Below are 27118 nucleotides of genomic sequence, written 5' to 3'. Positions count from 1 at the left end.
TTGTTTTCCCTGACAAATTATAGAATATAAATGGGAAGATATGGAGTAAGTTCTATCATACACTTTTTTTTATAACGGCCTCCTCCATCCCCATACCCGTCCAACACACTCCTTTAATTACCATTTACATATTTGTTACGTTCAATATGAGTAACTGTTATTTACACAAAATTTATCGTGTAAGTATATAATAATATATGTATGATACAGTACCACATACCTTAATATTGCAAATTAGACTTTTTTTGCTTGAAAAAACAATAAAAAAGCAACATAACATGCAGTCAAGAATATATTGCCAACTCTCGCTGAGACCTATTAGTCCTAAAATGAAATGAAATGAAATCTTTTAAGTTTTACGTTCCACACATATGCCGTCTAGGCTGAAGGAGACGGTGATGATGAGAAATGAATGGCATGGTGAAATGAAGAACGAGGGAGGAAACGAAAGAACCCCAAGAAAACCCCCAGAATCCGAAAAACCGGTTCCGTTTAGACCCGAAGACCGGTTCCACTAGGAACCGGTTCTGGCCATCCCTAATATATATATATATATATATATATATATATAATATTAGACAATCTCTTGATAAAGCTTAAATAGATTAATCTATGCATTAAAGTTGTTGTTGAAAGAGTTGAGTTGATTTTAGTTTAGCGTCCCTTTCAGCAGCGAGGCTATATGAGACGTGGACCTACTGATTAACGTGGAATCCGAACCACATGAGCTCCCGCCGGGAATCGAACCCGGGTCTCCCACGCCAATGGCGCGTACGCTAACCGCTTAGCCACGGAGAAGCTCTTGTTGTTGAAAGAAAATATGGTATATTAAACACCTAGAATTAAAAATAATGGGGTACAACAACAAAATCATTATAAACAGGAAAGCCTCTGTCAATATATCATCTGTATATTAATTAAAATACAATGTAACACCAAAAGATTTTCTTCGTCGATCTAAATAAATTAACTACTCTGGATTCAGACTAACAAGCGGAAACTGAATATCTAATAAACATAGGCAAAAGAACAGATATGGGTAATTACCTGTCATAAAAATAGTTAAAGGAAACTCAGAAATTAATACACTTAAGAGTCCCAAAGGTCCAAGCAATTAAATCGGACACACATATGCACGGAAATCCTAAAACTTGCAACTGCTTCTGAAAAGATTTTTATTTATTTATTTTATAAAGTGTAACTCAGCCTTGATCCCTCCGAAAAATGAAAATTCACTGTCGGTTTATAGAAGTTCTTGGGCTGATCAGAAATCATGTACACGCTTTACGAGGTACCGTAACTTAAGAATGTAAAAAGTATTTTTCTTACTATGACAAAACGTAACAAAGGTATCAATATGTGTATAAAAGATCGGACAATAATAAAGCACCTAAAACTGTATTTTACCCAAACATTTATATGAAAAAACAAATCCAAGGCCAAGTAAATATTCTACTGAAATTAAAAGCGCAAACACAAAATACTAATAGCACTTATAAAGCTTACTACACTAAAACAATAAATCCAGCTTTGAACAATGAACAAAGTTTTTATATGTGGTTCAATATTACAGTATTATAGTTTATTTACATATTCAGCAAAAGTTGAAGAATAGATCCCCAAAGTCGATATTTAACTTCAATAGTTTCTGTCGACTTAGATATTTGGAATGTGGAAGTAATACTCAAGAAGAAAATAAAATGTTCATATTTCGTGTAAATAGCCCCTAATTTCGATTACTCTTATTAAATCTCTTATTTTATCCATACTCCAGAATAGACAGTTTCATACTGAACACACATACTTTTATGGAACTAAACTAGATATATAATGCTATTCAAAGATTAAATGAGCATTTCTCTCTGTTCCTGACTTAATAAAGTATTATACATTTTTAATTTTTTTCTCTTATTATTTTCTGTCCATGAACACAATAAACAATAAACAAATGCAATAAACAAATTAATTAATTAATTAATTTGCAAGGGAGAATAAAAATAATAAAAACACTGATTATAGTTACTCTTATTTACCTCACATGAAGTTAATATATTTTTACTGTTCGTGCTTTCCACCTGAGAAAGCATATTTGGTGATTTAGGAATGTCGACAGAAGTATCTAGTCTTGTATTGGGTTGCGAAGTTTGTGGCAAAATTGGAGTTTGTTTCAAAAGCAGCTGCATATTATTTTTCTCCACACTTGTAAGCGCACTATTCTCCACTTTTTCTGTAGAATGTTTATTTACACTAATCTGACCTGTATAGGTTTCCTTAGATATTTTATCAAGTTTCTTAAGTAGTTTCTCGTAATAGTAATGACCCATCTCTAAGCCACTTTGGAAAATAGATGCATATTCTGTCCCTCTAAGTCTATACATGCATTGTTCATACAATCGAATTACAGCACTGAACCGTTGTGTAGAAGTACCTGAAAAAAACAATACAAATATAGAATACGGTACCACAAGCATTATTTCCATGTGACTACACTTGTAATGAATCATTTCATTACAGAAATTGTTTGTTTTCATTTTTGTATAGTCTTTTTACATAAGGAATTTTGACAACTCCTAAAATAACTGTTTTTAAATCTTTCTTCTTATACTTTCAATCGAGTTAAAAGGTTATTGATAAAAAGATGGTGCATTAGCTTCATAATTTTGCTACAAAAATCTCAAAATCTTATTTTTAGAATATGTTAATATTCATGTTGATTGCATATCAATTCATGATTATTTTTTACCAATGTAATTTAGTATATAAAAAATTCTGTTAATAGCAATTTAATATGTTGTTAATATCATCTGCAACGCATGATGAACAATAGTTAATATTGTCGGAAAGGAAAAGAAGTTAGATAATAAAACGTTTGTTCTTCAAATGAACTTTATGTAACATATATTATACAAATGTAGATAATTAATCCGTGAACGAGGCAGTTATCCTTTAATTGTTTTTAGAAGTAACTTACTTGAAATAAGATCCTTCTTTTTTACGTATGGATAAAGGCCATTAATCTAATAATGGCATACTCGTGAATTAAGTTCGCGCTACGTTCGTCTATAGTCTTAAGACATGTCCTACTTAACTACTCTCTGTAATATCAATCTCTCGGCTCATACTGGTTGACACAAGCTTATGTTACCTGTAACTGCATATTTAGTATAATGTCCTTTGTTAAATCTAATAAACCTGACATATGCTGGGCAGTACATATTATGAAGGAGCTATTGCACTCTCAGTGATGTTCGCTAGTGAATAATTGAAGTATAAAGTAATAAATAAGGAAAATAAATACTATGATTAAATGTTAACGCTTAATGAATTTATATGTATACAAATGGATTGCTATTAGCTTTATCTATTCGTGCATTGCCATATCTCTGTACTGCAGGAAATTATGTAAACTTCGGGTATAATCTGTCGGTCATGTATGCTACTATGACACTTCACTTCCTGATGCCAAATCAGGTGAATCAGTTAACTGAAGGAGTTATACTATTTATATGGGCAATAAACAGAAGTATCTGAAAGATAATCGTCTCATTTTTTTGTATGTTCTGAAAATAGCTATGTCTATAATCTATCAAGAGAGAGTATCATACGACAACTACAAGACCTTAGGTAACTGTAATACCTTTTCTGCTCAACTGCCACAATCAGGGAACTACATTGATGTCTGAGGGCTTAATGTATTTTCTGTTATCATAAAATAGGCGTGTCTACCCGAACATATGTATCTAAGATGAAGTACGACACACTCTTTTAAAGATCATTTTGTTTCGACAATTCCTAAACTTAAAGAAATTGTAAGTTCAATAATAATGGCTTTAAAATTAGATTAATGATAATAGGAGGCATTATGGTGATAAAACCAACAGTGAGAATAGGATAGTAATGAGAAGGTCTTCCATCTCTTTCCGGGGAAAGGAACATAAGAATAACTTAAATTACTAAACTAACGTATGATTACAAATATTCTCTTGGAGAAACCTTGGTGTAGTCTGTTACTTGCTGAAATTTTCAATAAGAACTTCCATCACCAAAGGCAGTTTTCTTAATGCGTCTACAGTAAAATCATCACACTACATAGCATCCAGGCATCTATTGTTATGGTAAAGAAGTTTCAAAAGAAAAACGTTTTTGGAATATTTCGGCAACCACTAAATAACAGACTATACCATAATTAGTCTAAGTAAAAATTTGATTATAAGAATACCTACATGGAGAGCATGGTTATGTTCTATTGCAGTGAAGCATAAATTTCAGCGAAGGAGATAGGAACATGAAAGTTGAAGTATGTTGACGCGAATGATGAGAGGAGTAAGAAGTTAAGGAACACATTTGGCAATGAGCCCACTGTAAATGAGACTAGAAGTATCGCACGTATCAGAATGGTAAAGCTTTTTAGTAGAACGTTGAGGTTGAAAGCTTTATGGTACATGGTCAGACTAATATAAAATTTAGGACTTGTTTTAAATCTATGTTTCTGGTATTTGTTCGGTGGGGATACGAAGTATTGTGAAGAATTGTCAAAAGGGTTTAAGTTTGACCTTCTACAATAAACGAACCCGTGATTCCTTTTCAAGGTATGGTAACTCCTAATTTACAGTTCTATTGAAAACTGAGTTTATACGTATTGATAGCTGAATCACTTTACTGAATTATAATATTACCTAGCCATTAGTACTTACTCCATAGCGTACTTCCATCACATTCCCATCAAACTGTAAATAACAGTGATGTAAGAAAATGCACACAGAACAGCAGTTAACATGACCGAGTGGCCTAAAACATAATGCTGATGAATGCGGGACTTGTCTGTTGCGGGTCTGTATTTCGCTGTGTTACACATTGTTCTTTCACTATTCACTTCGCATATAATATGAAAAGCACAACCTGGAATACACACCTCGAGAAAGAAAACCAAACGAACATAGTCAGATGAATGGTGACACAGAATAAATATTCAAGCTCTGCCTAGCAGTTCCGGGCAATGTAGAAATTAAAAGCTAATTACGCCTACCGATAGCTATGTGCACTTAGCCCTCTCGGTTGCACATTCTTAAAGTGCTTATTCGTTGTTAAATACTAGGCTTAACGATAATGTATGCACTCATATCATCTTGATATATTGTTGGAGCACTAAATACCAAAAAAATCAGTGTTCGAAAAGTTCAATAGAAGGTTAGTGAAATAAGGTGAAAGTGTAACGTTCACTATTTTTAATTTTCCATTAATTTCTTTTTTCTTTCTGTTACATTTATTGCCCACAATTCGAATAATAAGATAAGTCACCACAATCAAACACCTTAATTTATACACACAATTATCTTTTATTCTTAAATCTCCATGAATATCTTTTTAGTTGTCATAGCAACACGAAAACAAAACTATATCTTGTTACTGTAACTACAATTACATGACTATATATCTATCTCAACATATATTCTACATTTTTTTCTTCATAACAGATTGTGCACTTTTAAGCACCGTTGCCCAAAATAGCTCCAATTAAATATGGAAGTAATTCACAAATATCAGATATACAAAGCATATACATAACACGTCATTGATCTGTAGATACTCGTTTTTCAAATGTGGAACTGTTAATGATTAATATAAGATTGGATAATTTGGAGAGTTTAACTTCATTTTTCAGTCCGAGGCAATATAAGACGTGGACCTAAAGCTTAACATGGGATTAAAACCATATTAACTTCCAGCAGGAATGGAATCGAAGTTAAATCGAGAGGAAACGCAGCCTAGTGCAAGTACAAAGACTAACCATAAACTTTGAAATATTGGCAAACGTACATTACTTTTAGCGTATGTCACATGACCGAAGCAATTCAAGCTGTTGGCTCACTCGTACAGAGAGTGATAGTTTGTGCCCTGAAAGGATGTGCACTGCTGCATTCCTTAGTGATTTGACAACCACAAAGATGGAAGAATGATGAAATCTAATTCAAGATCCCTGCCTTACGAGATTGAACTTGGTCATAACGGCATGGAAGCAACCCGAAACTGTTGTGCGAGAGGTCAGTTCATCACAGTACAGCAACCAGGTGGTTCAAGAAATTTCGCTCGGGTTGCAAGAGCCTCGTCTATCAGCTAAGGTCAAACAAGCCAATACCCATGGATTCCAAGACCGTGCGCTAGACCATAGAGACATTTTGACGACTAGCACTAGGTTACCAGGAGTCAGGTATCTCACAGACCCGTGTGATGTATCTGCATAGGCAAATTTTCCTGGAGCTGCAGAATTGTGCCTCATGAACTGATCCTAGCCCAAGTACAGAAGTGGATATGTAGTAAAGGATTCCTGGAAAACCCGTAAAACCAAAAGCTCTATTTTAACTAAAGTGCCTAATCATTCCCATGTCAGCCCTAAAAATACATAAACAATAAGCTCACCTACTAATTTCTACGTCAGCTGCGATTCAGTACAAGATCGCTAGATGAGTCACTTGTTGGTTCTAATGATTTTCAAAGAAAAAACATTCTTTATATTTTTATCGGAAAGATATTTAAAAATAATAAATATTCATATTCATTTATTACAAAGAAATATACGAATCTTCCTACAAATATTTCAATAATATCTCAATATTCTTGTTTCAATTTCTATTGTTTTATTTCCACCTGCTTCGTGAACTATGACAGTATACGTAGTCCACTTATACTAATTAAACGGAATTACAATCCGTTCAGGAACATATTAGCAATTCGACTGATACAGACTACTTACGAAATTACTAATACCTAAAATTTTAAATGCTACTTTAAAATTAAAATTAATTAATTAAAAAAATCTGCTGTAGCCTCTTTCAGTTTCTTTATTCGGAAGATATACATTTGCTTACTTTCTCTGAATCCTTATATGCTTCCCTGACCAAATGTAGTTTCTCTGAATCTCTAGGTCAGTAGAAACCTTATAAAAGAAGTCGGTAGGAGAATGAAGTGAGTAAAAGAAATGAATGAATTCTGAGAGGACTCAGGATACGCTGTTGTCTACTTATAACCTCGGATTAAATGAAAGATCCTTCGCATCTCATGTGAGCGATTTATCATGAAGCCAGAGTAATCTCAGGTGCTAGTAAGTTATAATTTCTAATCAAAATAAAGTTATATTACGCGAATTCACAAAATATACCAAGAACAGATTTCACTTACCTTGTGACGACATATCGTAGAACAAATTCGTCCATTTGCCAATCAAAAGTTTGAAGAAAGTTGGCAAAGTCATTTTGTCAGACTTCTTACGGAATGTATCAAAAAGCTCGTCATTAATACACGCACACGTAACATAATCGGTAACTGAACTCAACATGAGAGCTACATCATAACTTGGATACTTCCCAGGAAGTTTTCGCTGTAGAAAGAAAGAAAAGAGAGTTTCCTTAACACTTAGAAATTAAAGTTGCCAGATGGATTGCAATTTATGAACATTTTGTTTTAAAAACCTTGCACGCCCACTTCTCTTTGAAAAGCACTATATTCGTTTATTTATTTCCTCCAGCAGAAAAGCATTTCTCCAATTGCTGGAGGTTAATTAGTAGTACAATAAATAATTTAATATTACATTCAAAGCTTATACTAGGTATAGTGCACGAGTAATTCTATTTTCAATTCAACAAATGATATACATTCAAAATTTCACCTTTTCACATATTCTTATATAACAATATATATACAGGGTGAACCAATTAACATACGCCCTTGTAACATTTAAACTAATGGACAAAAATCGCTGAAATTTTGCACCATGCAAACATCGGTAGGAGGACATTGTTTGGCATATTCTGTTATAAAACAAGGTTAACAGTGTTGACAATCTAACAAAGTTGTATTTTTCAAATGGCTCTACTTATTAAATATTTCAAAATTGACATGTAAAACGAAAACGTTGTATACCATATTTGTCATGCAGCGTTGCAAGCTAACAAGTAAACCTTACGTTTAGGTGAATCAAATATTGTTGCAGCATATGTATTAGTCCTTTACCCCACCTTGTAAATTTTGTGTTAATGATAATAATTAAATAAAAAGCAGGTGGATAAATATTAGGTCTATGGTAAGAGTTGCATTGATGGCGGCCATGTTCAAATCCGTCATTTTGAATCAGACAAAGGTTTTAAACAAAACGCATAGCAAATAAGGACTAATACATATGCTGCAACAATATTTAGTTTCCCTGTAACTTTTTACCAATTGCGCGTAGATCAAAATAAACGTCACCATTGTTCTTCTGATTAAATTTGCGCTATAAATCATGTATCACATGACCCTATTCCTATTTTAAAAACTTAACTTTAATTCAAAATGGCGGATTCAAGATGGCCGCTGTCAGGTATACCCTTACTATGACTTCGCCCTAGTCCTAATATGTACCCATATATTTGTTATTCACCTTTTGTCGTTACAAGAGGTCTTACAGGTCTTTTACCTCCAAATGTATGAAGACTATTCTGTACTTCCATGTGATGTTCTGGTAGCTGTATCTCCTAAACCCCTGGAGCTTCGCACCTACAACTTCACTGAAATACTCACCACATTTAGTACTACTTTCTCATATGTGTCTCAGTCAGCAACTCGATTCACCCAAACGTAAGGTTTACTTGTAAGAACGCTACACTATCATAAGCATCGAAAGAACTAAATTTTGGAGGATTCTACAACAGTAATAACGCAAGTGAGACGGACGGAGTAACGCATATCCAAAATAACTTAATGTTGAATCCTATGATGATCATACGACGTATTTCGAACAAGTAGAAATTAAATTACAAGGAATTCAAAATTTGGCTTTTTCCAAAGGACTTGTGTTTAGATGAGTTTTATATTGAACTAGTATATATTACCCGCTTCGCTGGGTTGAAATGAAAATTTAAGTGCACAATTCCGAGTCTCACGTGTTTAGTACCCGTGAAATATGCTGTTTTCACTTTTAATGACATCAATTTAAGCAGCTCCGGATGATCATTGACCATCTCGGCGACCCCAAAAACCATGGATTCGACTGTTATATTGGTCATTTTCGATCATTTATATCTATCTATCTATCTATCTATATATATATATATCTATCTATCTATCTATATATATATATATATATATATATATATATATATATATATATATATATATATATATATATATATTCCCCTCCCCCATGTTGCGGGCCATAGCATCGGAAGTGTCATCGTTCATCTCAGCGACCCCAAAAGAATGTAGATTCAGCACTAATATCGGTTATTTTCGATCATTTTTAAATATCTCTTCCTTCCCCAAGTTGCGGGGTTGAATTTGAAAATGAAATGAAATCTTTGAGTTTAACGTCCCACGGTTATGCCGGTTAGGCTAAAGGAGACGGTGATGATGAGTAATGAATGAAATGGTGGAATGAAGAAAGTGGGAGGAAACGGGAGAACCCCGAGAAAACCCACGCACACGGGGGGTTGAATTTGAATTTAAACGGGATCGAAAGTATCACTGTTCACCTAAACGACCCAGAAAATTAACTACAAATTAGACACTCATAGTGACCATTTTCAATCATTTATATATATATATATATCTTTCTCCCCTTCTCCCAAGTGGCGGAGCTGATTTTGGATTTAAACCGGATCGGAAATGTCACTGTTCATCTGAATGATCCCGAAAACTATGGATTAGATACTAATATTGGTCATTTTCGATTATTATTATATATAGCTCCCCCTCCTCCGTGCTGCGGTACACGGCATCAGAATTGTCACTGTTAATCTCAGCTACTCCTAACACTATAGATTCGACACTAATATTAGTAAGATTACATACATGGTTTTCGAAAGAAAGATAATAATGCCAATTACAGCAGTTTGATATCTCAAATCATTCACGAGATATGAAAAGAAATTGTAAAATTGTATATATTGCTTACAATGGAGTATTTGTGGAAACTTTTGAAAAACAATTTTTCATTTACTTTGTTTCTATAACATTACAATAATACTTTTCGGTAACAATGACAGTAAGTTTATCGGATTACATATTGTGTTGCAAAATTCTCGAAATTTCACACTTTTAAGCAATGCTGCAAACTAAGCTTCTACCATATCTTCAGAGCAGTTTGAGATATTAAATTGTTGCAAATAGACATCTATTGAAAACAATGTATGTAAGTGGATGAGATGCTTATTTAAGCGGTTTTTCGAAATAAAGGCTTTTGAAGTCAAATTATAAACCCCTTGCATATTGTTCGTATTCCTTCGAAATCTTTCATATTACGATAATAAGTGTTAGACAACACTAAAATACTTTGGATGTGCATTGCACCGTCAGTCTAATTTGCGCTGACTAACGTGCTGCAGAGGGCACCAAAACTTGGATGTATATGATACTTTAACGTACTTAGTTTGCAACACCGAATAATAAATGTAATATTATAAGCTTTTGTTTAACATGTAGATATGAAATATGCAATAATCTGATATAGTTCCATTTGAACAAATACAACTTTATATTGGGTTGGTAACACTGTTAACCTTGTGATATCACAGAGTATGCCAAAACCATGCTCCCTGCCGATATATACATCGTGCACAATTCTAATACTTCTTTGTCAATTAGCTTAAAAGTTACAAGGACGTATCAAGATAAATGATCCACCCTCTACATACACATATACCAGGTACAGTATTATACACTTATAAATATGCAACTCAAAAGACATGAATTCCTATTTGGTCTAAGAATTAATTCGTGCGGGTGGACAAGAGATGGCGCAACGAACGGAGCGTCCCACAGTTCCGTGTATCCACACATGTGTTGCAAACCCCTGTCATCGCGTATCGTTCGTAGTATAGGGCAGTGGATTAAAGCGTCAACAACACCAGTTTGTAGTTAAGTGAACATGGCGCAATTTGTGCCTGATAAAGTGTTTTTGCGGGGTGTCCTGCTGCATTACTTTAACATGCAGAAAAGTGCGACTGAAAGTCATCGTATTTTGGTGGAAGTGTATGGTGACCATGCTCTAGCTGAGCGAACGTGTCAGAAGTGGTTTGCACGGTTTAGAAGTGATGATTTCGGCTTGGCAGACCAAGAGCGAGCTGGACAGCCAAAAAAATTTCAAGACGAAGAATTGACAGCATTGCTCGAGCAGGATTCGTGTCAAACGCAGGAACAACTTGCAGCAGCATTAGGCGTTGATCAAACAACAGTCTCCAAACGCTTGAAAGCCATGGGAATGATTCAAAAGATGTCACATTGGGTTCCACATGAATTGAAAGACAGAGACGTTGAAAGACGAAAAACCATTTGCGAATTGCTGCTTCAACGACAGAGAAGAAAGGGGTTTCTGCATCGAATTATTACGGGTGATGAGAAGTGGATCCATTACGAGAACCCTAAACGAAAAAAGGCCTGGGTGAAACCAGGTGAACCAGGTCCATCACAACCAAAACGAGATATTCACTGTGCAAAGGTTATGCTGTGCATATGGTGGGATATGAAAGGTGTGGTGTACTATGAGCTGCTGCAACCGGGTGAAACTATGAATGGAGAACGTTATCGACGACAATTAATGCGTTTGAAGCAAGCTCTGGCCAGAACACGACCAGAATGGGAGAACAGACATGATAAACTTATTGTTCAACATGATAACGCTCGCCCACATGTCGCAAAACCGGTCAAAACCTATTTAGAAAATGTCGGATGGGAAGTTTTACCCCACCTGCCGTATTCACCAGACGTTGCTCCTTCGGACTACTACTTGTTCGATTGCATGAACAACGATTTGATTGGACAGCGGTTTACTTCTTCAGAAGATATCGAAACATGGGCCTCTGACTGGATCGCTTCCAAGGATGAGGACTTCTTTCGCCACGGAATCCGTACATTGCCTGACAGATGGGTGAAAGTGGTGGCTAGCGATGGACAATATTTTTCTTAAGGTATTTATGTATTTTGTGTTTGTACTACAGCTTCAATGTGTGCGTACCAACCGCACGAATTAATTCCTAGACCAAATACATACTCATATAATGCATAAAAGTAAAAAATACTGGTGTATAGCAACCTCACGTCTTTTAAGATGTCCTTTAATTTTCAAAATACATTGTACAAGGAAGACTGAAATCTAATGCTAGAATTTATTCCATATTATTATTTCGCATGCTCATTTGTATTAATGGTGAACTCATATACATAGTAGTTTTTGGTGTTACACAACTCAGTAATTCTCCCGTTCTTATTACATTCCTTTTTACATGAAATTGTATTTTTTCTTACAACCATGGATCATCCATGCTATTCTTAATCATTTTATGTAAAAATATCTGTATTTGTATATAATGTCTTACTTTTAATTGCACTCATTAAAGTAATAAATTATTATAGCTTAACTAATCGTTGTAGACATTTGTATCTTATTTCACATCTACAGAGGATGTGGTGTGTAAAAAAAATTAGCTGTTTCCTCTTTCATTAATATCTATATGAAATTACAATCATAATACGTACTCGGCATATGGCCATAGGGATTGTCCAAGCGCGACAGTGGTCTGTGGTACAACCCACGTGATTCGAGTAGAAAGCACCGACCTCGAGAATGTGGCTGTTCTGGGAAGCGGACTGGGTGGTGTAATGGTTAACGCATCGCCCGGTATGTCGGAGGTTCAGGGTTCGAATCTCGGTCCAGTCACTTTTTTACTCTTTGTGCGTTACGGTATTCACAGCTACAGAGGAACTGGTGTGTTAAAAAGTCGGTCACTTTCTCTTTCATTAATATATATATACAAAATTACAAGCGTCATAGATGCTCAGCATATGGACACAGGGATTGTTCAAGCACGTCTGTGGTACAACCCACGTGGTTCGAGTGGAAAGCACCGATCTTGACAGTGAGTGGCTGTTCTGGGAAGCGGACTAGGTGGCGTGGTGCTTAACGCATCGGCACGGTATGCTGGAGGTTCCTGGTTCGATTCCCAGTCCAGTTAGTCACTTTTCCACTATTTGTGTGTCAAGGATAGTGGTTATCTATTTTTACAAATGCTAATTCCTTTTCCTTAACGATGTTATTCATATTACTGATATTAAGTCAAGTGTCCTATTGAATAGAGTTAAATTATACAGGCTAATAAAATTTTATAGTGTTCTACGTTCAATGCTTAATTTTGTAAATCTGTATCAGGATCTGTGATCGCTAGTAGTTTAAACCACCGAAATTAATAAACTACTATTTAAGAATAAGTTGTTTTTGTTCAATTAGTTCAGAAAATTCTCAATAATCTTATAATTTTGCATTTGGTGGAAACTACAAAATAAAAATAAAGTCTAATAGGAAATTCAACATATACTACTTTGAGACTTAAGCTCATTTGTTTTGAATCTAAATTATGGCTTACAGTAGCGAGAATCCCACCACATTTTTCTTTTCTATCATAACGATACATTTTATAATTAACAGATATTAGCTCCGAATCATTAACACTTTCCTCTGACAATGACTCAGTAATAAAAGTTAAATAATAGTCTGACGCAGATGAATTGATATAATCGTGTAATCTCGTGTTTTTTAATATCCAGCACTCTTGAATTCTGATAGTAAACAGATATTTTCTCACAACAAATATCAGCCATTTATACATTTATACCGATATATGCTATCCTTAATACAATGCTGCACGCCTATCTTCTTGCGTTTATCTTAATTTTATACCACCAGCACTTGTAACCCGCAAATATGCATTTTTTTTTCTTTCTTTAGCTTTTCGTGCTTTTCCGAAGATTTTTTTTACGATGTGCGATAAAACTATATTTACGTATACCATACTGTTTCTATTGTAACACAGTTGATTTCTTTTTAAATTTATCTTCACTTTTGTCCTTACGAGACACCGTGGCTCAATGTTAGAGCGCTTACCTCTGGTGCATAGGGATTCTGGTTTGATCTCCAGCTAAGGAAGTTTGTGGTGGACAACATCCCGTCGTGGGTTTTCGCGGGGTACTCCCGTTTCCTCTCCTATTCTCATTTCACTAATTCTTCCAACATCATTACATCATTTACTTGCCTTAATCATCTCTCTCTCTTTTAGACTAAAGGACATAATCGTGGGACGTTCAACCGGAAGATTTTGCTTTTCTGCTTTGCGGAAACATCTTATCCATCCTCTTTACGAATTTTACAATGAGCGTACATGACTTTTGATTTGGACCTTTATGTATCTAACATTTTATTCTTTATTTCTATATCCAGTGCCTTATCGACAATTTTAACAATATCTACATTTTCAGTAGATTCCTCTGGAATACCAATTATTTCAACCATACTTCTTCTACTATATTGTTCATCAACCTGTAACGTTACGCCATTGAATTCTTGTAATTGGATAATTTCTTGATTTAATTCTTCATTTTTTCACATATTTATTGATGGATTTTTATTATTATTATTACATCAATATTATCGTTCAGCTTTTCATAAGTTAAAATTAAGTAACTTTCCTAGTTCTCGTTCTAAATCAACATTAGCTTCCTCTAAGGTTTGAATTTCCATTTTAAAATTGTGACAATACTGTCGCATCCACCTTACAGCCCTGACCTTGCTCCCAGTAACTGTTTCGTTCCCCCGAATCAAGAAAGACCTGAAAGGGAAGCGATTCCAACGGTTTACGCGGCTTCGACGAGGTCTCTTCACAGCCTTGCGCGCGACGACTTACAGGGAACCTATGAACAATGGAAAACACGCTGGTAGCGGTGTGTTGATGCCCAAGGGTCATATTTCGAAGACTTTTAGTTCGCTGAACAAAAATGTGTAATACATTTGTTATTCTGAGACCAGTCTTGAAACTTTGTGAACGCGCCCTGTATTCATATACGCTCCATATATTTTTGAATGTATGTCTTGACGCGATACTTGATTTTTGCACTTTCCGCAGTAACTCATTTTTGATTCGATATATCGAAGATCCTGATTTGCACTCTAAGTACAAATGAATTTGATCTGGTAACAGTTCAGTTATGTCTGTATACATTATGCCAGATATTCAGAAACTTGCGATTTTTTTTCACTCATACTTCATCAATATGTTACATTACTAATCAAAATCAAAATCGGGTTACTTACCATCTCTCACAGTGTTATTTCTTTTTCTTCTTGCAAGGGACCCCTTCAGGGCCTCTTGCTAGTTTTTATATAATTCTATTATTATACTTATTACTATTCATATAAATTTTAAGGTAAATATATATATATATATATATATACATAAACATGAATATATTCTTGTATATATTTGTAATTACAATATAGCTATAAGATAAACCAGCGCTGGTTTCAAAAGGTAAATGGTTGTGATACCTATATTATTCTTGTTATTACTATTTCATGTAAGATATCTTGTATCTACTATGTGTAACCCATATATTAATCTAGCATATTCCTTTTGCAGCATATATATATATATATATATATATATATATATATATATATATTATAAAATCTTCCTATTTTATAGATAAAGAAAGTTAGTTGGAAACATTGTCCGTTGCCAGGAACGTTTAGGATACAAACAGAGGGGAGCGGGGATCATATTTTACTTTCGCTTTCTTTTATTCCGCCTATGCCATCTATATGGGTCAATAGGTAGTTTTGCTAGAAAACAGTTGGATATCTTTCCGAACCTCTCATATATAAAGAAGGCATTCTCTTGAGGCGGGGAACCATTTAGTGCTTCGAATAGCGGGAGAGGCAAGTTTGTCCTTCTCTGGTTCCATTTCAGGGGATGGGAGTTCTTGGTTAGAACAGTCTAAATGATGACTGTCGTTAGAGTATCTTCGAAATAAGCCGAAAAGTTCATGTATAGTATAGCGAGGGGCAAGTGAGTCCAAGGGGTAGTTTAGAGCTTTATTTGTTTTAATGCGAAATCTATGAAAACTAATAATTATATATTTTATTTTGGATAATGTTTTAACTCGCGATTTCTCCTTAAGCATTTTAATTAGGATATTTAGTGTTTGTAGTTTTACATTAGAGTTTGCCTGGGCTCCTAGATTGGGTCCAGTGGATAGGCTTTTGATCTTGAATTGGAGGGCTCTGGGTTCGAGTCCGGCCGACGTGTGGCTATATAAGGCCAGGCCGATAGATTGATTTTTAAAAACACATTTAGTTCCGCTCTAGAATGCTAGGGGACTGGAACGGGGTGAAACTTAACCTATACCAATAGATCTGAGTGCTGATCTTGAAAGGCCTCTTATTGGGGTCTATTCCTATATCCTCACTGAACCTAATCCTAGTAAATTTTGTTAGATAGAATCCTTCTTGAGGAGGGTCTGGTTCCGGACTTTTCCTCGCTTAGGTTTAGGCCAGGTGCTGGATAAGTGGTGAAGGCACCTTTAGAATAGTAAATTGGTTCACTTCATCAGCTTGTAAGAGAACGCTTCCTGAGTGAACCTTGATGATTTAGAGTATTAGTTTATGTAACCTTGTATTAATGACTGAAGTAGGAATCTTAGATCCATTATAGTAGGGACTAATTCCCTATTCTTTAGGGATTAGGATTAAGATAAACTTAAGTCCCTCTCTGTCTCCGGGAGAGCAAATAGAGACAGATAAATATTTTATCTAGAGATCGTAAACTATTTTCTCATCGTTCGTTCTTTATTGAAATTAAGATATCTAAAAGAGGAAATTTGATGAGTTTTCTTTATAATTTGAGTCTGTATGCTAGTTGTAATAAGAACTCCCCTAGATTCTTGCAAACAGGGTGTATAAATTGGTAAATTTAGAATTGATCGATTGAGAAGGTTGTACGAGGGTATTTAAAAGATTAAGACATATTTAACTCATCTTTTCTCTCTGTCTCCCTTGAGTAAGTTAAAGGAAATAAGGGAAAGAGGAGAATCTTATGCAGACCCGGCCATAAACAACCTTTGGTGAAGTTAAATTATTTTGTAATTAGCGGCTCTATCAATCCTCCAGAGGAATATTATTTTTGAAAGATTGCTGTTAACTGTGGGCAATGTAATAACCTCAGATTCAGGGAGTCTGGTAATAGCACTCGCACGCAGAGAGGTATACGTCCGTTACCGTTACAAACTGGGGGTTCGTAAAGAGAAAATTACAAACTGGGGGCTCGTAAAGAGCAACTTACATTCTGCTCATCACAAACTACTTGAAATTACAAAAATATACGGGGCACAAATCACTATACCTTCAACTATCCCATCGTTACCAGTTATCTTTATCTAGTGTATATCTTTACTTTAGTGCTATTACTGTAAATTCTTTGACTTTGGGGAGAAGGAAGGAGAGTCTTCCAAACAATTCTTTATCTAATATGTGTTTAGATAAAGACAGTAACAAGTGAGAAAAGATTCTTTGGTATAAATTACGTAAAATAAACTATTTCCAAGGAGCATTTTCTGAAAATTTTAATTTGAAGAGAATAACATGTGTTATTAAAAAAAAACTACCTTACTTAACAAAGACATGTTTAATATCAGTATTTCACACCGAATATGAAAATACAATACCGTAATCGGATTCCGTAGCTTTTGAATAGTGACAGTTAGATCCTGACCTGCTGTCTCAGCCTTTCCGTCTGTTACCAGGTAAGCAGAGAATAAAATACTTAAACTAAACTGGGTTTATAGGATATACAGTACATTAGATGAATAATTTTCCGACACCTAAAAATAGATATTTCTTCTGGTCATTGAAACAGGAGCAATGCCTGTGTTAAGTACCAGAACACAAAAATGTCAGAGCCTAATTTCGTACCGGTTTCTGTCGGAACACAAAATTTGCGTTTCTGACAAAAACACTAAATAATGATATATGAATGAATTGCATCTGAACATCGGAAGGACCATTTCCATCGATGAGGTGCTGTGGGTCTCAATTACAGCATATCTTGAGTCTTTAAAAGCTGGAAATTTGCGTTTCTGACACACACACACACAAATATATATATAATGATATACAGGGTCGTATCCAGAAGTAGTAGGACTGACTTTTTCCCGCGCGCGCGGAGCAATGTAGGAGAGGCTGCAAGGCCGGATGTTATGGAGGGGAGCCTTGGGAACAGGTGTCGACCGGCGGCAGTCGCCTGCGTGCGTTAGTTGAGTGTGGACCACTGTGTTAGTGACCTCCTGTTGTGACGCCTTGTCGTCAGTTGCGATGGAGCGAAATTTGGAGCAGCGGTACGCCATCAAGTTTTGCGTCAAATGGGAAAATCAGCGACCGAAACCAAGGACATGCTTCCGCAGGCCTACAAGGAGGATACCATGAGCCTCACAATCACCCCGTAAAAAGGACAGAATGTCGAAATCGAAAATGAAATCGATGTTCATTGCATATTTTGACCGTCGTGGCATTGTCCATAAGGAGTTTGTACCTCCTGGACAGTGTGTAAATGCAAGATTTATTTTAAGTGGAAGTGCTCACACGGCTGCGAAATCGGATCACACGCGTACAACCAGACCGGGATAGGACGTTTAGGCACCACCATTTTGGCGCGGACGTTTGGGCGTAAAGCCGTTTAGGCGCCAGACGTTTGGGCGCGAGTACATAGTAAAAATCACAATTCCCGACATATAAAGTAAGCTAGGCACTGAAAACTAAGCGCGAATCAAGATATAGCTATACATTTCCTACACTTCTACCTTTATCTCATCTCATTTATCTACATATTTTCTATGTCTATCTTATTTATTCATCTAAATTACAACAGTATAATGCGTTTGTGGCATTTGTTGCATAACCTCGTCATGGATTGATTTTTCGCTTGTTCACGATTCTTATACTTCAACATGTTGATCTAATTTTTGTATTATATAAGAAAGCTAGGAAATGAAAAAATCAGACGAACTGTCAGTAATTTTCTTAACATTAATTAAACATATTGATTTTTATGTTTTTTTTAAAAACACTTAATAATTACATACTTTTGAATGTTAAAATTTGTTTTCTTTCGTATTACGTTTGCCAAACTCTTCTCTTCCTGAAGTCCAATAAAGAACTACCAATAAAAGATTTCCGCGCACTCGAGTTGAGGGAAGTGGCCCCGCGTAGCGAAGTCGCTAACGCTCTCGCCTTCCGTGCGAGCGGTCTCGGGTTCGATTCCCAGTAAGGGCACTCGGTCAAAAAAGTGTAACTCGCTTTTTCAGGCCAGCCACCCTTAGTGAGGGTTTCCTGGGTTTTCCTCATTCACATTAGGCAAATTCCGGGATGAAACCTAATTTATAGGCCCCAGGCCGCTTTCTTCCTTCCCTTTCCCCGGATAGTGTGCTCCCTCAAACGTGACGGGCTAAATGGCCTTAGATGCCGAGAGCCCAGAAATCTAAAAATCCTAAATCCTAATCGAGTTGAGGGAAAGATGTTAATACAGGATGTCTAAGACATTGAGTTTAGGAACTACAGTATGCCGTATTTCTGGTATCACTTTTTTTTTATTAACATTACAATATAAAAATCAAAACTATCAAAACAATTTTCGTCCCATTGTAAGCATTTAATCTGCATTAAAAAAAGTGGTGAAAGGAAAAAAAAAAAAAGAACGATTTCAAAGCGCAAAATAATAGTTAAGTGTACATATATTGATCATTTAGCCACTACAAATGTGTCTGACATTCATACTTATTGCATAAGTACAGTAGAAGGCCTGCTTTAAGTTTTTAATGGAATAGGCTCACTATGTATGTAATGCAGTCAATCATATCTAGTCTCGTCTACTTACCTTTGGCCTGAAAAGTTATCAAATAAAAAGCACACTTTGGTTGAAACTTAAATATACAAAATTTAATTGTTAATTCAGTTTTTAGAATTTTGTAATTCCAGTATTTCTAGTATGTAAAACAAAATCTAGTATAATTCAAGGACTTTCACAACAGTAGACACCTTGTGATATCCTGATTCGAACTTAGTATTCAGCGCCTAACATAATGACTTTTTAATTTAACTCGCGCCCAAACGTCACGGACCGGACCAGACCTGGTGGGGAAATGGAAGCTCCCCATGTCAATGCGCTGTGCCACGGCGCGTAGTAGATCCCAAGGGATCTCCTAACCAAATTCGGCGTTTCCACGTTGCCTCACCCCCCTACAGCCCTGATGTGGCACCGTCGGACTTCTTCCTGTTCCCCATATCAAGAGGAAACTCAAGGGGCATCGTTACGACTCGGTGGAAGCAGTCCAAGCGGCGACGACGAGGGCGCTAAACGGCATCCCGGAGGACGACTTCCAGAAGGCCATCGCGACCTGGAAGGCTCGCTATCGGAAGTGTGTGAATGCCCAAGGGGCCTATTTTGAAGAGTATGAAGTCGATGTACTAAAATGTTCAATAATTAAAAAAAAAAATCAGTCCTACTACTTCTGGATACGACCCTGTATGAATGAATTGCACCTGAACATCGGAAGGACCATTTCCATTGATGAGGTGCTGTGGGTCTCAATTACAGCATATCTTGAGTCTTTAAAAGCTGGAAGGCAACGTATGTATATATATATATATATATATATATATATATATATATATATATATATATATACTAGATTCTTAAAAATAATACAATTAATCATTTTGTTTCGTAAGTAGTGCATCTAGAGGCGGAGATAATTTTAACAACCACTTCGGGCAAACCAGTTGAATGACACCAATGTCTGTAGCAACCGAGCACGTCCATTTACGTGTTGCTATATAATCTATCAATATCTCGAAATCCCGAGGAAGAAGTTCCTTTTATAGACAAAGTTCCTGTGGTTTCTTCCTTACGTAGGTACACGAATGTACTATAAATCTCACTTTCGTATGTCACTATAACTGTAAACCCTTTGCACTGAACTACATTAACCAACATCAGTGGCCAATTTTCTGGGAATGGTTTTCGTCCATCCAGGACTCTTCAACTTACTTAGGTCCAACGTCCTTCTGCAGGTTTCATTTTCTTAAGATCTCCTTTAAGTGAAAAAACATTAATTTACATACATTTTAATGGGTCCGTTGCTGATTGAAGCTGTTTCCACAAATAAATTACAATTTGAAGACCTTCGACGTTTCACTTACTCTCTGTTTCAACGTACTCCAAGAAATAACGTATTTCACTACGAAACCGACAAATTTATTTTTGTTATTTTCCACGTTAATAGAAGTTTATCTGACATTTAACTGAGAAACTCCTAATTACGGAGCTATAGGAAAACGAATGTTGTGTCGGAAAGATACATTAAGTCGAAATTACTCGCAACAAAATCAACGAACTTTTGCACATACACATCTGACATCAAATCAAGAGTGAAGTTTATTTTATACGAGGAATATTTTTAAGTAAGGTCTGACTGTCAACAGAAACAAAACTAGTAAAGATAGTGGCATACAATAGGATAATACTGAATTCCCCACCATAGTGGTTAGATACCGATGAAGTGAAAACAACGTTCACAGATTGGCTTCGGTCATAGGCGGATGATTTCTACAACGTGAGTATACAAAAACTTGCACAAAACGCTGTGATAAATGTTTAAACAAACACGGTAACTATGTATGAAAATAGCTTAACGTGTACAAAGGAAATAACATAAATGTATGGTACTTCTTTACTAGTTTTGTTTCTATTGACAATTAGACTTACTCAAAAATAACTCTCGTACTTTGCTAAGACAATTAGCTCAGAAGCTATGGTTGAACGAAAGTTATGTCGCAAACTGCATGATCGAAAAGTAATTGAGGTAAAACCGAGAAATTTGACACATGAACATTACATAACGAAAAAAATTATATTGCATTTCGCTGAGAGACGCGGAACTTCCGAATTCAAAATAATATATTTGTGCGATGGAATTTTTGCTTGTCCATAGCTCTGTAACTAAGAATCTTTCACTACAACACAACGAACTTTCTTATTTTCTTTTCATGGGAGAAACAAAATTCAAAAGCTTATTGCTGTTTAGCTAGTTTCTGAAATTTCATGTATTTTGCTAACATGATATTTGTTCGTTATGAGCATCGTAACTTATATCCATAAGTAAAGTATTAGACTTTTCTTCTTCTTTCCAAGCAAGAATATGTATGCAAAGTTTGTCAGTTTCTTCCCGATAAATACACGAGATAACCTATCTTGCACGCACAAGTTTCGTTTGCCTAAGTGCCTGTCAGCAAACTACAAGGTAAACTTTCCCTTTTCATGTAAGGAAATGTGTACAAGGTTTTGTTGCTTTTCTCCTAAAACAATGCCTATAATTAAATTATGTATAAGTAGTGTTCACTCACCACAATATGCCACATATCTCCTTTTGAAAACATGCGAAGGTTATTTAAGAACGGTATATGTTGTTCACTGACTGTTTTGAGAGCAAGTTCTTCAGCTGCATTCCAATTTGCAGCTAACGAATCAACTAGCTTTTCAGCAGTCTCTTCACATGATGAATCAAAATAATTGTTCTTCTGAACTAACTCCATTCTTCGTCACTTCAAACCCTAAACAATAAATCTGTCAAAGTATCGAAAAAAAAAAAAAAAGTTAAATTAGCATGTTACAACATTCTCAAATACAATAAATAATAGTAATAAAAATCGAAGTGTAATTCAAATATACTCGAATGTTCCCATAGCCTGTTGGTTCGGTTTGAAGTTTGATTCTTGACGGGATGCTTTGGTGCTATCCTTTATGTCATAAAGATAAGTAGAGTAATTGCATAATATTCGTCAAGACAGCATAATATTGGTCAAGAAAATCAGAATTAATAACGATACGCTGAACACACATCATTCACTTGAATATATATTACTTAACAGGATCGTACGCTTCTTGAACAGGCCCACTTATTTATTATGTATGCTTTCTTGATAAAGTAAGATACAAGAAATTATGAATGTATACATGCATGTAATGATTTAACATGACCCACTGAAATGTGTCATAAAAACTTCCTTGTTTTCATTTGATTCTTTTATAGAACTGATTTTTTTTTTTAACTTCAACGTCCCACAGTTACACACCGAGGCTAAGGAATATGGTGATGATGAAATGACTAATATTGAGAGAAAGACGCGAGTAGGAGAAAACGTGACTATTTAATTACATTTCCACTTATAAATTTCACAAATAAATTTTCAAACTACATTAAAAATTAAAAGAAGTAATTTTATCAAGCAAATATAATTACGGTATAAAATTTAACATTACAAAATTAAAATCACTAAAAGACTACCTTCTGTATCTTGTACATTTATGTAGGCACTCGTCGTAACTACATGTTTTCCTGCCAACACAATATAATTACTTTGCACGTGATCTACAACCTAATTCATAGCAAGAGCACATCGCAGTTTACAGACTCAATTCTGATCTCCCTCACCTAAGTTCTCAATTCGTTTCAAATTAACGTAACGAGTGTCCTCTCACAAAACTTAATGTTAAACACTGTTGCTTCTACGTTAGTTTTTGATTACCGGCAAACAGTCTTGCAAGCAGCAAAAAGAAAGAACTCCTACATACTTTGATCTTAGCACTACCTCTCCAGGAAGTTCTGTTTAGACATCAAGTCATCGCATACGCACTCATTTCATACATAATAATAATAATAATGAAACAAAATTATATAGAGTAACATAATTGATTCCACTGCTGTCAACACGAAATACTTTAGCAACAGAACCATAGCAATACCTCGATAGTCGTAGGTAAATATTGTGGGAGAAAAATTTACAGATGTCACGAAGAATGTGACACATATTTTGTTGTGTTTTGGATAGTCTGACGTCCCGTCATACAATATATTCCTTCCCCCTTGATTCGGGATTGGTGTTAACCCTACTTCCCTACGAAGAACCACCAATATCCTGCGGGCCATCCTGCTTCGCCTAACATGTCGAGGATTAGATGCCACACTAGCCGGTAGTGACCACCTAACACAGATTGAAGGGTGTTTTCCATACAATTGCACCCCTTTTTGCCTTATCTGCAGATTCAACAATGGGTCATTCCATGTCAATCCACCCATGCTATGACACTCTCGAATTCAGATTTTCACGCCAACTTGGTACAGTTGTTAGTTGAAAGCATCCTAATTTAGTAAATAATGAACTTATCTGCGTCAAGGTATTACCAAATACCAACCAAATTAAGAAAATTATTTCATCAACCTTGGCCCAAGAAGGTTTATTAAACATTGCTCAATTAGGATAAATTTAAGGGCGCACAATATAGCCAGAAAATGAGTTTTATTACCAAAACCAGGGTTCACACTTACTTGACGACCACGAATTCTCCGACTTTCCTAGGTCGCGATTTACAAATTTCTAGGTCCATATATAATGTAAAAAAAAAAAAAAAAAATAACTATATTATTCGTGACCAAGAGGCTCTTCATCTATTAGGCATGTATAATATATCCCCTAACAAATAGCCGAGTAAGATAAAAAGCGAAGTGAGTTCTGAGGAATGAAAATCAGACCTAAATTTCTTGACTTTTCCCCACGTTTTATCAAGCCACAACATTTGGTCAAAATTATGATTATTTCCCGAAGGAATTTTCTATAAGAATTCTTCATTCATTTATTTTCTTGTATGAAAATCTCAATTTTTTAACGATTGTTCTAAGCGAACGTTTGCTAAAGGTTAGTTTTTTTGAGTGACATGTACAATATAACCAGTGGGGGATGTTCCTTTTTTTGGTAATATGCATACACGTGTCGCCTAATAGCATCCTTTTGGAAAGTAGACAAATCTATCACTCGTTTGCACGCTTTCCTCTTTTTGCCTGGTGTTTTTAACTTTGAAGATCCGAATTGATTGCATCCCATTTCAAACTTTTCTTTCACAATTTTTATAATAGTATTCTTGCTCATTTTTGCAGCAGTAGTTCTATCACGGAATAAGAGGTCCTCCATTGCCCCTTTCTTGTTAGAAGTAATCTCGAACCGAACGTGTAACCTCCCCCGTTTGTCCTTTAATAGGAACATCTCATCCGAAAGTGTTGTTTCTCAGTATTTCCTTTGTTCGTTTCCCGCGGAAAATTTCACCCGATCCACTAGCCGTGTCACACCGACAAACATGCAGAGACAAATAGATATCATATTACATACATATACACACGAGGACACACAGAAATATAAATATGAGATAATATACACTGAACAATGACAAATACTCATAAGAAAACAACAACAAGAATACCTTCATGTACGATGCATTCCTTCCACCTCAACTGACATTTACCTCTAAACACATGGTACAAAACTGGAATGCTCTCACTTCTTGAAGACATTCCGCCACTTGCAACTGCCCTTCTCTTTGTGACCTTACTAATCCCCGTGATGTACATTCCCTTTATAACACAAGCATGTAATTTTTAAATTGTAAATTCGTTTCTTAATTAGATCAGATTTATAGATACTATTCTCCACCAGCGGAGTATTTCTGCAGTGTACAAAAGCGTTATTAGTGTGAAAAATTATAAGTGACATAAGAACTCGTATCATTGCGAAAACACACGTATTTCACTACCTTTACTTAAGCACATACACACTATCGGTGACTCGCGTACAGATTAATAATAGTCCGTCACAAAAAAAAAAAAAAAAAAAAAGTCTATTTCCCGAAGACGATGTGGTATATTATTATCCTGGCACATGCGCATATGATTGGGTACATTTGACAATATGCGTGCAAACTGACGTTCTGGAAATGTGCTATTCTGTTATATGCAGTGAGATCACGAAACTCATTCGTTTCTTACGGGTAAGAGTTGCAATCTGTAACGACCTGATTACGTTAGAGTTTCTTTTCGTTAACTTTATTTGATTATTTCCTGATTAATCAAATGGCATTATAATTTCCCAATGTAAAATAATTAATTTTCATAATGTTTCTAGTGTGCTGCTATTTTCTCTATCTGCACTACATAATAAGAATTGGGCTCTACAGACTATGAATTAAATGCCAATTTTGTTCTTCTTTTCAATTATGATTTGCATAAAAAGTTTACTCACCTTTCATCAAGTAATAAGATTCCTAAAATATTTTGCTTCGGCATAATTACCGTTGTTTATTTTTATTATTTAGTGCACATAACATTGGAAAATAATAATTAACAGTGCTTAGGCAATTATTTGTTTAAAATATCTCGGAACTAAGTTTACTTTGTATTATTAGTTGACATATATAGTGAAATGATCAGCTTCAGCTAAGTTTCTCGGGCCATTCCTCTTGACCTAGAAATTGTAAATTTCTTGAACAAATATGCTCAACTGAATAATAGAATACCAAATTAAAGTTGATAGATACTCAAACTGATGAATTCTGCACCATATGATAGTAAGCATGCTTGAGTATCATAATAAATGATCTAAGGATTTTGAATTCTTGTTTTATTTAAATATTTGAATGCTAAAAGAATAATATCGATTACTGTCAGTTATCTCAACATCTCTCTTCTTCTGCATAAAGTCTATCACCTTCATAACATCTTCTTATCTGTGTCTTCGATCCGATGCCTTGCCCTACTGCAACGTAGCTGCAGATGCGTAGCAGTGTGACAGCATAGTAACAACGCACAGTCATCGTAAATCATATGTACGAATATATGGCATAATAATGACTGTGCAAAAACTACAAACCAACTTGTGCTTGGTGGTCAGTAAAAGCAATAATGCCTACGAAGCCACTAACGGAGTCAATGTTGGAGCGCAGCAAGGGGACTGCGCGGCCGTTTGAAAGAGGCGCGTCAAGACGGAGAGAGTGCACATATGCGAGTGGAAAAAAAAAAACTCGATATCGTATAAAATCACACAGATTATGGCACTTGTCACTCTCTGCCAGTGGAAATAGGGGCTAACCGCCGCAGATTGTACGCCCGAAATGCAAAATTTACAGAGGAACTAACACAATGATAAAATGTCAGCATAAGAGTAACAAAAAAGGTAAACAGTGTAGGTTGTTTAATTACGGAGTAAAACGGAAGTTAAATTCTGGGTCATATGAGTTCACGTAATGATGCGATATTAGGTAAACAGGCAAATCATATTATGGCAGCGTTTCAAACCTACTGTCTTATTAACTATCTTGAGAACTGTATGCTGCAGCAACGTCCCTCAGAATTCTCCTTTATATACAATCACTCATTTTAACCGTTAAAT

The 27118-nt window shown here is 35.5% G+C and overlaps 1 protein-coding gene across 1 annotated transcript in view; it reads right to left on the bottom strand.

Annotated features, from left to right (window-relative positions):
* The window catches only part of LOC145676627 (uncharacterized), a 40047-nt gene that overhangs the window by 7059 nt on the left and 5870 nt on the right, over positions 1-27118 (bottom strand). The window contains exons 2-4 of the mRNA XM_081747462.1: positions 22250-22469; positions 7177-7375; positions 2034-2428 (exon numbers count right to left, since the gene is read on the bottom strand). Coding sequence (XP_081603588.1) covers positions 2034-2428; positions 7177-7375; positions 22250-22438 — 783 coding nt within the window. The 5' untranslated portion in view covers positions 22439-22469. The remainder of the gene's footprint in view (positions 1-2033; positions 2429-7176; positions 7376-22249; positions 22470-27118) is intronic.

The sequence above is a fragment of the Thermobia domestica genome, chromosome 2 (genome assembly GCF_964235325.1).
Source record: "Thermobia domestica chromosome 2, izTheDome1.hap1.1, whole genome shotgun sequence".
In the NCBI taxonomy this organism is placed as follows: Eukaryota; Metazoa; Arthropoda; class Insecta; order Zygentoma; family Lepismatidae; genus Thermobia; species Thermobia domestica.
This window is presented reverse-complemented; position numbering and strand designations above follow the sequence as displayed.